The 11,865-nt window shown below is 45.8% G+C and overlaps 1 protein-coding gene across 1 annotated transcript; it reads left to right on the top strand.

Annotated features, from left to right (window-relative positions):
* The first annotated feature begins 297 nt into the window (after positions 1-297).
* slc71a2b (solute carrier family 71 member 2b) lies at positions 298-11,615 on the top strand. The gene is made up of 12 exons (XM_084468632.1): positions 298-539; positions 1,388-1,480; positions 2,149-2,211; positions 2,624-2,751; positions 4,274-4,388; positions 5,710-5,928; positions 6,380-6,493; positions 7,162-7,233; positions 7,432-7,544; positions 7,945-8,042; positions 8,581-8,717; positions 8,963-11,615. The coding sequence occupies exons 1-12, from the start codon at positions 483-485 to the stop codon at positions 9,164-9,166; spliced, it is 1,413 nt and encodes a 470-aa protein (XP_084324758.1). The 5' UTR covers positions 298-482; the 3' UTR covers positions 9,167-11,615.
* The last annotated feature ends 250 nt before the right edge of the window (positions 11,616-11,865 follow it).

Consider the following 11,865-nt stretch of genomic DNA (forward strand, 5'->3'; position numbering starts at 1 on the left):
TTGGACGACGGGTCTGCCCTAATGGCGGTTAGCGGCAAAAATAAACGAGCCGTGTCCCAAAAACTGATCAGAAAACAGTTGCTGGTGCTTTACGTTCAGGAAGGGGCGGTGCTCACACCGGGAGGAAGTAAAAAGTCTGTTCGTTTTGTTTAGTATAGGTGGCTAAGAGGGGCGGTGTTTTGAGATTTCATACCATTCACCCGTCAACAAAAGGCACCGCCCGTGCGAGTGAACCCACAAAATAAACACCAGCGCCTTTTTCTAAACATGCAAAACCAGAGCTGAGGAATTCAGAGTATCGAAGGCCAAGCCTCCTCATGATTCCGAGATACACGGACCACCGCGTTATTATTACTCTTATCTAGAGTTCGGGATAGTTTTGCAAAGACGTCCATACAGCATACACCCTGGAAGAAACGCAGCCACCCCAGTCAGCCGGACCTCATGGACTTCATGTGAGCATCGTTTCGGCAAGATGTGAGATGAACCCGGAGAAAGCAGCGACGGAGGCCAGCGACGCTATGTTGGTCCGCGGCACTGTAAGTCTGGGACGTGTTGTAGCGCCGTGGGCTAATGCTAATACTGTACGTGAGCAGCGAGGAGGGAAATGACATCGATCATTGACATCGGACATCTATTGTCGGATGTGCAATTTGATCATCGCCACGTAGTAGCACGTTTGTTCTCGGTTTGGAGAGATATACACGTAGTCGGGGTGATGTAAACAGCTAGCATGTTAGCCAACATCAACACCCAGATGCCGGTGGCTGAATGACAGTGAACATAACTCACACATACTCAACTTGAAACTACAAAACTACGCTTAATCTTCGATAAAAAACAAACAAACATTGTATCGATTCAGAATGACACGTTGACAAGTTTATTTTGAGATTCACTATAATCCTTTATGACATCTTTGACGTGGTGTTATTGCTTTGGTCATTATTGCCTAGACTGATGTCGGGTGTAAACATTCATACATGAGTCGTAGGCCCTTGCATATAGACAAACCTGTACTGCAATTTGTGTCAACCTACATTCCAAGCAACTAACGGCTGGGTTAGATGTTTAAAATGCTTGCGATGGCCGATCAGCTGAATGTGCTCTTTTGGAGAATGTTATGAATGGATGTGTTTATTGTATCTATAATTCCACGTCATGTTATGCTCATCTCCTATCCTACCACAGCAAAAGCTGTTACTTTAGAAGGGTGTTATTATGATAAGTGGATGATGTGATACACACACACACACACACACACACACACACACACACACACACACAGCGCCTTGAAAACGTTATCCAAATCAAAGTCGTGATATTAGCTTTATTTTTAATGTTATGTTTATCTCTGCTGGAATCATGACACTGAGGCTCCTTGCAGAATAGCCGAGGGCGTGCTAGAGTCAGCCATGCAGTGGTGGTCATCTTTCTAGAGTTCTTTGCCTGGGGCCTGCTCACGACACCTATGCTGAAGGTGAGTAAACTCTTTAGTTTTGTACACAGTGTGGAGGGACACTTTGCAGACTTTTGCCTTTCACAGTCATTCATAGTAGCTGTTCATCTTACATAATCGTGCGTGTCGTTTCCCCTTCACGCGTTTCCAGTAACTACATTTTTGGTTCACCTCTTAATGCTAACTCTATTGATGCATATGCACAGGATGTCCATACAGTCCATACAGGAAGGTGTTGCATTTTCACAACAAAAATTATCTAGATGAGAACGTCTCAAGCCTATCCATGCTGTGTCTGACAAACAAGTATGCAAACGGAACCAAGGCCAAAAAATGGCCTTGGTGTGGACCAGCCATGGCAGATGTCCACAGTAGTCTGCTATTGCATGTTTTGAATCATTTTTCTCTTTGTTTTTAGTCCCCCAGCTGTGTCATTTCTTTGTATGTTATGGCTGGACTATGAATTGGGCTTTCATGTGGAAAAAATAACCAAATGTCAACTAAGCACAGCATACACTTGATTCTTCCTCTGTTTTTAAATAGGGATGCTCAACAGAGAAAATGATTTTGATGCACATTGGGGAAGAATTAAAATGAGATTGTTATGGTGTACTTATCAACCCATACTTCTCTGCTATATAAATCCATTGCCTGCCTGCGGTTTAAGCATCTTATGTGTTCTCCCTCAGGTGCTCCACGAAACCTTCCCTCAGCACACGTTCCTCATGAACGGTCTGATCCAGGGAGTGAAGGTAAGGTCTGCCCAGAACATCTTTGCCGTCTGAACATTTGCAACACACTTCATCGCTGTCTTCCTGTCTCCTCTACCCAGTATCATTCATCACCATCTCAACACTGTCTCACTTCCCCCCACAACTTCTCCAAAATTGGTAGCAGTACATTTCTAATAAAACAGCTTGCATCAAGGTCTACTTTTCGGTGCTAGCCTGTATTGAAGCAATCAGAGGCCTGTTGGTAGTAAGAACAAATGAAGCGAGGAGGCATCTTGCCTCTTTCCCTCAAAAAAAATAGCCAAACCTGTGCGGACCTACATTCCGAACTGTTTCAAGGATAATTCCTTGAACTCCAAACATCAGAGTGCCTCAGAAAAGACACATAAGCGATGTATCAGCAGTAACACGTCTTCTGTCATCGTTGCCTCAGGGTCTGCTGTCGTTCCTGTCCGCCCCTCTGATTGGTGCCATGTCAGACGTGTGGGGAAGGAAGTCCTTCCTCCTCTTGACCGTCTTCTTCACGTGTGCCCCCATTCCCTTGATGAGGATCAGCCCATGGTGAGTGTGTGTGTGTGTGTGTGTGTGTGTGTGTGTGTGTGTGTGTGTGTGTGTGTGTGTGTGTGTGTGTGTGTGTGTGTGTGTGTGTGTGTGTACGCTTCCATCTGTTTTCCACATAGCATGTGTTAGGCTGTGCATCAACGGGACAGATTGTACGTAGTGAACATTCACTTAATTTACTATGCAACAAGAAAATGCTTTGTTCAAGCCAGATAATGTAAATATTTCTGTACAACCTTAGTATAATATAAACGTATCATTGGCATTTGTTTGGTTGACAAGCTGCTACAGCTGGCTAAGGTTGCATCATCACTCACAATTACCAATGTAATGTCTACCTTTAGAAATGAGTCATGTTGAACTTTAAGAGAGCTGTTATTTAGTTTTGTTAACAAATTATAAATTTGTGTACCAACTCCGGTGTGCTTTTCTGAGAACACTGGAGTTTGGTCTAGCATACCAAGTACATCCATGTACACGGCCATCAGACACAGACTACACTAACTCCTCAGGAAGGGAGGGAGCCGCTGGGTGGAGTGTGTGGGCCCTCACATGATGCCCATGTGACTGGGGGGGCTGGGGGAGGAGAGAAAACGAATAAAGCGTCAAAAGTGGGATATTTGTCATGACCCAGGTCCCATCATGTTTGATGGGAGGCACACATGGTGAACACAGGAGTAAGAACATTATGGCGAAAGTCACCTAACCACGATGGATTGATCCATGAATTTGAACCTGGATTGGCATCAGAACTGTTGATCTGTTGCAAGCGGAGGTCCACTAATGAACAGTGGCTCACACTGCCTCCGCTTGCTGAAGCATGCCTCTCCCCAAGGACACTTTTCGTGACTCAAAGCACTCACCGTCTGAGGAGACTGAAAAGAAACCAATTAAGGTTCTTAATCCTGACCTCTACCTACTAGAGGTGTTGTTGCAGTCTCTGCACTAATGGTGCTATCCATTTGTATGGTATGCCGGTACGTCCTAGTCATAAGGTGTAAATCTCCCAGCTTTCTTGTGGCATTTCACAAAGGAACGCCCCCTTTTGGTCAGTCCCACTCGCTTTTCTGAAAGTAGAGCGAGTTCAGTGAGGCAGACCGTACGACTCGACAACAAAAATGGCTGCGCCCGTAAAGAGATTTAGTTTCTTTGTATTTGTGCCATGTTGGTTCTTTTAATGTAGATTTTAAATGCTCTTGCACACTTGATTACATTGGTACTTTATTCCGGTCACCGATATATGCATTGCACGGTCTTGCTGTGAGTGCAATACAATGTAAAGTTGTGTTGTTTGTTTTCGAGCTGGTTTGCTAAAGAGGCTAATGAAGCTAACTCTGTGAAATGCCGCAAGAAAGCTGGGAGATTTACACCTTACGACTAGGACGTACCGGCGTACCATACAAATGGATAGCACCATTATAAGTCCATTTGGATAACTTTGTTAAAGAGAACCACATATCATTCACCCAGATTGTGTTGATCTGATGGGAGCGTTGAATGTGTTTGATGTCTCCCCTTACAGGTGGTACTTTGCACTGATCTCTGTGTCGGGCGTTTTCGCTGTGACCTTCTCCGTCATATTTGCCTACGTGGCTGACATCACCGATGAGCAGGAACGCAGCACTGCCTACGGACTGGTAACGATTGATGCACTATTTTCAATCTGTTAATTTGCATATAATCAGTTTGAAAATGGGCCCATGGATTTATTTACAGTACTTTTTATTAATATTCAGGTGTTAAATCTCAGGGGGGGGCGTGTTTCATTCCCTGGTCTGTAGCAGTACAGAGGTTTAATCGTAGTGGTGAACACGGGGTATCTGATGGTGCTAGTTATGGCCACTGTGCATTGCATACAGGAGCAATATAATCATTTTAAATCAATGAAAACAGTTTTTGTTGTTTCTGTGGTGATGAAGCCCCTCCGCTTCGCCTCAGGGTCCTGTATCACAATAAATGACCCGTACATTATCCCTTACTTATACTCTTAAAATGAAATGGACACAGCAGATGGGGGAACAATGAATGATAACCATTGGTCTGTTCTTTTAATGGCCTGCAGCCACAGATGTCTCAGTGTCTTCAGTGGTTTCTGATCTAGATATAGTCCCTAGTTCTGTGTAGCCCTTCGTTCTGTTTAGACAGCAAACGGCAGAGAGACATGTGGTTCCAGGACGTTTTGAGTGTTATAGGGAATAGGATTAGGAACTAGGGGAGATAGGAAAAGACTTTGGACAAAGGATCAACAACTCCGGACTGCTCAGAGCTTTTTGAGCACTGAAGATACACCAAATTATCTTTTGGGTCCCAAGATGTCGTAGACTAAAAATGGAGTTTGGACCAGCATACCAATGCCATCCATGTAAACGGCCATCAGACACAAACTAAGGCCCAGTCCCATTTCTCTCCCCTTAACAAGAACACTTGCTTTGAGTGCCCTTAGCTGCAAGTCAGGTACCGAGCTGGCTAGCGTTCAAGGGATGATTTTAAGTATTGGGACACCCAACCCCTTCGCGGGAACGCGCAAAAATCAAATATAAGGGAAGGGGGAGAATTGGGACAGGGCCTAAATGAATGCATCAGGAAGGGAGGGACTCTCTGGGGAGAGTGTGTGTGCACTCACATGATGTCCATATGACTGGGGGGTGGGGGAGGAGGAGGGGGGGGGGGGGTGGTGGTGGGGGGAAGAGTGAGGTACCAAGAGAGAATGAATCAAGAGTCAAAACTGGCAAATTTTCATGAAACAGGTCCCATTATGTCGTATGTAGCAAATACGGTGGACACGGGAGCAAGAACATTAATGCAGAGGGGGCTTATTTAGCGCTAAATGACCAGCCGGCTGTACATCAGCCCTTACTTCTGATCCTCATCTTGATGAGGATCAGATGTGTGTCACGCGATGTACTTTAGTGTGCCATGTTCCAAATTCACCGGCCGCTGTGTTCAATCCCTCGCTAGGTGTCCGCTACCTTTGCTGCCAGTCTGGTCACCAGTCCGGCCATTGGGGAGTACCTGTCCGCCCAGTATGGAGACAGTCTGGTGGTGCTGGTCGCCACGGTGATTGCGGTGGCCGACATTGCCTTTGTGTTCTTTGTGGTTCCGGAGTCGCTGCCGGACAAGATGAGGCTGAGCTCCTGGGGCTTCCCCATCTCCTGGGAGCAGGCGGACCCCTTTGCTGTGAGTCTGCTGGTCCTGGTTGCTCCTAGTTGGGGCTATAGTAATTAGTTTAAACTTTTAAACCTTTACACAAACTGTTTAAAACAATTGCTGTTCATGTGTTTTATTTAAACAGGCAGAATGAAATGTGTGAACTAAATGAAAAGCAGTTAAATTTCAATTAAAAACAAGGCCAGTTGAACAATGATCTGCATAAGGACATGGTGTGATATAGAACAGAGCCACATGGACATTTAAGGCTATCCAAGTTAAACTCAACAGACTGAACTACCTCGAGAGATCTCTGGCCAAAGAAAGTTAGTCACACATCACCCCAAGAGGTGAGCTGTTATGACCCCTGGATCATAGGGCAAACATTAGGGTCAGAGGTACCCCTACATCCCCTACACACACTCACTCACTCACATCTGACTTATAGTGTGTGTGTGTGTGTGTGTCTGCCCATGTCCAGTCTCTGCGCCGCGTGGGAAAGGACAGCACAGTGCTGCTGATCTGCGTGACGGTCTTCCTGTCATACCTCCCTGAAGCGGGACAATACTCCAGCTTCTTCCTCTACTTAAAACAGGTAACAAGGCCCAGGCCCATCAATACACCTTAAAACAGGTAACAAGGCCCAGGCACATCAATAAAGGTTAGCCATTCAAAGTTGAAGGACTGGGTGAGGTGATTCGTTCACTCACTAGAGATGCACCGACAGAAAGTAAACCCTGTTTGAATAAGTCCCTGCCCACTGTCAACATTTAAATAAATGCAAAATGCCTAACACTGGAGAAAAAAAAGAGAAAAAAACACAGAGGAGGACAATTTGTATCTATATTTCAATTTCATCCTATGTTTTTTAGACTGGAACAGGATCTACCCATATCACTACGTTGTTACTCACTACATCTCTTTTCATCTTAAACTATTGTAGTTTTACTAATTTAGTTTGACAGCCAGGCAGAGGAAGTAAACAAATCCCCTTCTGCTTGCACAACACTAACTAACATGCACTTCCACCTCACTGATGCAGAATGACAAAGCCTTGTAAAGGAAAACGATGGACTGTCATCTACGACGGCACTATTTGCATTTTTTGGGGGATGATATTGATGTCAGAATACGAAAGGAACAATTTCAGTCATTTTATCTGTTGGTTATTCATAAGTAGGACACGATAGTCCTTAATCTGATGGGATGTGTAACTGATGGGCATAAGGTTAGTTATTTAGCATAAATGCTTGTATGTTCTAGGTGATCAAGTTCTCCCCAGCAGCCATTGCTGCTTACATCGCCATGGTGGGGATTCTGTCCATCATCGCACAGGTAACAAATCTGTCTAAAGCTCGCTGTTGTGAGCACATAGTATCCCTAGCATATTGATAACTGATTGATTTCCTACAATGTGTGTGTGTGTGTGTGTGTGTGTGTGTGTGTGTGTGTGTGTGTGTGTGTGTGTGTGTGTGTGTGTGTGTGTGTGTGTGTGTGTGTGTGTGTGTGTGTGTGTGTGTGTGTGTGTGTCAGACGGTGCTGCTCAGTGTCCTCATGAGGACGGTAGGCTATAAGAAGACGGTTCTCCTGGGTCTGAGCTTCCAGGTGCTGCAGCTGCTGTGGTACGCCTTTGGATCTGAGCCCTGGTGAGTCCCGTGTAGTGTGTGTGTTCCACAGGTCCACACAGGTCAGAATATCATCCCAAATACACGTAGCTGTGGAATAACTAAGGGGCTTTCACACTATGGTTAGCCGCCCAGGGCTAACTCCTTACTCAGCAAAGTGTTCACACTAGGACTTAGGTCTGGTGCTTGCGGGCCATGCTCCAGGGCAGAGTTAGCACCAACCTTTCAGGCTAACTCTATAAATCACTGGCCCTGGTCCCTGTGCCAGTATAAACCTGTGTGAACACGGATCAAGTGATCCCTCTGATTATTCTTATTATAATGCTGAAAAAGCACCAAGACGGCCGTGAAACCCTTCTATAAACAGTACGATGAAGAGGTGCTCCTGATGTGTGTGTGAACTCTTGTGTGTGTTGTTCAGGATGATGTGGGCGGCCGGCACCATAGCAGCACTTTCCTCCATCACCTTCCCAGCAGTCTCGGCTCTGGTCTCTCACAGTGCCTTGCCTGACCAGCAAGGTGAGTCCGCCCGCCCCTCTGTATGTGCATACTGTATATACTGTATTAGGGGTGGGACAAAATATCCATACGGCTATATATATATATATATATATATATATATATATACTGCGATACGATACGAGAATCAATACACTGCCGCCAAATATATATTTTTTTGTAAGAATTTATTTTGCATTTTTATGCTTTATTCCTGAAGAGTTATACAGGAAATATCGCCCCAAATATTGATATTTCAATTAATAAAGTAAGGCGCTCTAAACAGATTTCCCTGCTCCTGGAGGTGGCGCTCAACACATGAATAAAGGACACTTGAACTGAAGTGAACGAACCAAAGACGAGGAACTGAAAACTTTGGACCATGAATAATAAAAATAATAAATAAAGATCGAAATCCAGCACTTAACCTTTTCACAGTCATTGTGTATTGATCGTTAGACATTTATCGCGATGTATCGTTATAGGATCGTCTAACAATATGTTGCAGAATCACTGTAGCGCGACATTATTGTGCGTGTGCGTGCGTGTGCGTGCGTAGGAGTGGTGCAGGGCATGGTGACGGGGATCCGGGGCCTGTGTAACGGCCTGGGTCCGGCACTCTACGGCGTCATCTTCTTCATGTTCAACGTGGAGCTCGACGAAATCACGCCGGTCACGCCAGAGAGCCACTCTCAGGTACACTCACACTCTCTCTCTCACACACACACACACACACACACACACACACACACACACACACACACACACACACACACACACACACACACACACACACACACACACACACACACACACACACACACACACACACACACACACACACACACACACGAATGTTATTCCAGATAACCCAGGTGGTTCAGCCCATCCTGTAATGAGGATTTGATCAATGTGTTCTTAATGCGCTCTCATTTTCGCAGTCGGTGATCCCAGGCCCCCCCTTCCTGTTCGGAGCGTGCGCCGTGATCCTGGCCCTGGGCGTCGCCGTCTTCATCCCCGACCACCACCGGTCGCCCGACGACAAGGCGGGCAACGCCTCCGCCGCCCAGAGCGCCAACCCCCTGGCCACGCCCACCAGCGACACGGAGGACCACGAGCCCCTCCTGCAGGACAGCAGCATGTGACACACCCCGCCCGTCACGCCACCCCACCTGTCACGGCCGTGAGCACAGCCCCGCCCCCTTTTCTCCTCGTCTCTCTCCATCGCCCCCCCCCCGCCCCCCCCCCCCCCCTCCCCTTCACGTAACCCTGCCTCAGTAAACTTGTGTTAACCAGAACTCTCTAAAGACTTATTTTTCTTTCGCGTGCAAAGCGGTTGTGAGTGACTTGTCCGACACAAGAGCATACGAGCATGGATGTACGCATGCACACACACACACACACACACATACCCACAGCGCTGGCAGGAAGGCCCCGCTAGAGGGGGGAAAGGGCCGGCTCATTCAGCTGCTTTGGTCTGGCCGATGCCCAGAAGAGGACCGGGACACTTTGCCTCCAGGTATTATTTTTTTAGAATCCTTTGGACCGCGAGTCTTTTCCCGGACATCACCCAGGTGTTCCTAGAGGTTGTACCCCAGCTGTGCCTCTGGGGGAGGGGGGGAAGGGGCCAGAGCAGGCATGGCAGACGGGAACTCTCTCCTCAGGGACCACAGCTCTCACCAATGTCCTTCCCATGTGTGTGTGTTCATCTGGAACAATGTCTTTCATTATATCGCCATGGAGAGATGTTAAGTACGTTATCAGCTATTCTGGAATCGTCCGTTACTTTGGCAACCGCCACAGGGGTGAGTGTGAGTGTAAGGGTGCGTGTGAGTGTGTGCGTGAGAGATGAATCTCGTCAGTCCAGCAAGCCACAGTGAGGCATACTTTTTAAAAGTAATTTGTCCACAAATTCCTTTTGTTTTAATACTTCAAGCTTTTTTTTTCCCGACGCATACAGAGCAGATGTATAATTGCTTCTTTCCATTACCTGCCATGTTGGGTAGGGAAAATGAAGCACTTTGAAAGTTGTAAGTGAATGAAAGTTACTGACATTGTTTTAGCCCAGGTGTGTCTGTCAGCCAGGCGACTGGGAAGTGTAATTACTGTGCCATCTCTGGATGAGGATCTTTTAAAATGCCAACAAACCTGGAAGACATTCCAGATTCTAGTGACTGCTGGCCACTCGGTGCTAAGCCCTGCTCTAGTCTAGACTAGTCTCAGTACTAAGCCCTGTTCTAGTCTAGACTAGTCTCAGTACTAAGCCCTGCTCTAGACTAGTCTCAGTACTCGGCCCTGGTTTAGTCTGGCCTGGTCCCAGTACTCGGCCCTGGTTTAGTCTGACCTGGTTTGGGTTTAGCTTAAAGCCTAGCCCGGCCTAGCCATTATCTTCGCCATGGCTAAGCAATTTTACTTGTGTACTTCTAGTCCATCGAAAGTGAACAGATGCATTATTTATAAGCTTGATTTCCTCTGAAACTTGAAGAAATGTCAGTCATATCAAACGTTTCCCTCTTTAAACACGGTCAACATAAATAGTACTGCTACTCATTCCCCTCCGGTCCTAGACCTTTGAACTGCTTCCCTCCCAATAATTGGATATTGGTAGTATACATAGTCATATATTATTAATATATTAATTTGATATTCGTTATATTCTAATTGGCTGTGGGTAACCCTTCTAGGCTGTGCACCTCTAGATCCTCTTGACTTCACGGCTGCATGTGTAGAGTGTAGAGTGTCGGGGCGAGCTCCGGGCCCAGGGCAGGCTTGTGATCAGGGGATTGTGTACAGACATCCTTTCAATACATACTGTACAAATATCCATCTAATCGGGACTTGTTCTCACAGTCAGGATTCACTTGCTTAATGCAGTAAAGCAGTCAGCTCAGCCTGCAAGCGTTGCCAATAACAGCCTCAGAACGCCCCCGGGTGTGAGGGGAGCTGGCCCTGAAGCAGGAATCCCTGTGGAAGTCGCCAGTATTTAAAAGACGTCACCAACTTATCCGCTCTGTAAATGATTGGTTATTGAACCCACTGCAAATGTCCGTCGTCATAATGTGATGATGGCAACGTGATCATGATTTTGGTTTCCGAGCAACCGCCTGCATGGCACAAGAGTGTGGAGCCAACATGGTGGACGGGAGCGGCTTTAACGGATCCACCATGTCTGAAGAGATGCCTGGTGTACCACTTGGCTCATTTCTAGGAGCTCAGACTTTTTAGATCCTTCCTTTTATAAAGCAGCACTTTTTTCCCTTGATCAATATAAATGTGTGTGTATATATATAGATAGATAGATGCATATATATAAGGTGTTTGATATGGCTAGTTTAATGTAGCCTTCATTAATCTAAACAAGGAGTTATACATTTATGCAGTGAAAACAAAGCTGATTTCCAAATGATCCATGCTGCGTTTATGATGCGGTGAGATTGCTTTTCATTTCAGCAAAACGTGTGCCTCTGGAAATGATGAACTTTTTTTAATGAATAAGTATGTATATGTTTTGCATTTGTATTTGCATAATTTGAGCTTATTAAAACTATAATTTTGAATCGCTTGCAATGTATTAATAAAAATTATTGATCTGGATTTGACTGTGCTATGGATTTATTGGTCTTGTTTTGCACATTTCAGGATTGTAGAGCAAGCTAAATAGTTTATTCTGTCAGTTTAAAGAATCTTGCCTGAATTAGAAAACACTTAAACAGTGAGTCTTTTCCATTGATCTTTACCCACTTAACTTTAGTTGACAGTAATCCTGAGGAGGTGTCGTGACCATTGCACAGCCAGTGATATCTGAGTATATGTCAGTGGCAGGGCCGGCCCGAGGCATAAGCGA

Source organism: Micromesistius poutassou (assembly GCF_964030765.1).
Source record: "Micromesistius poutassou genome assembly, chromosome: 5".
Lineage (NCBI taxonomy): Eukaryota > Metazoa > Chordata > Actinopteri > Gadiformes > Gadidae > Micromesistius > Micromesistius poutassou.

Bases quoted from the DNA above. Each gene is read 5' to 3' on its own strand.
- slc71a2b (XM_084468632.1), top strand. From the start codon at position 483: ATGAACCCGGAGAAAGCAGCGACGGAGGCCAGCGACGCTATGTTGGTC. The intron at 2,212-2,623 runs GTAAGGTCTGCC...TCGTTGCCTCAG, and splicing joins GTCTGATCCAGGGAGTGAAG to GGTCTGCTGTCGTTCCTGTC. The intron at 5,929-6,379 runs GTGAGTCTGCTG...GCCCATGTCCAG, and splicing joins AGCAGGCGGACCCCTTTGCT to TCTCTGCGCCGCGTGGGAAA.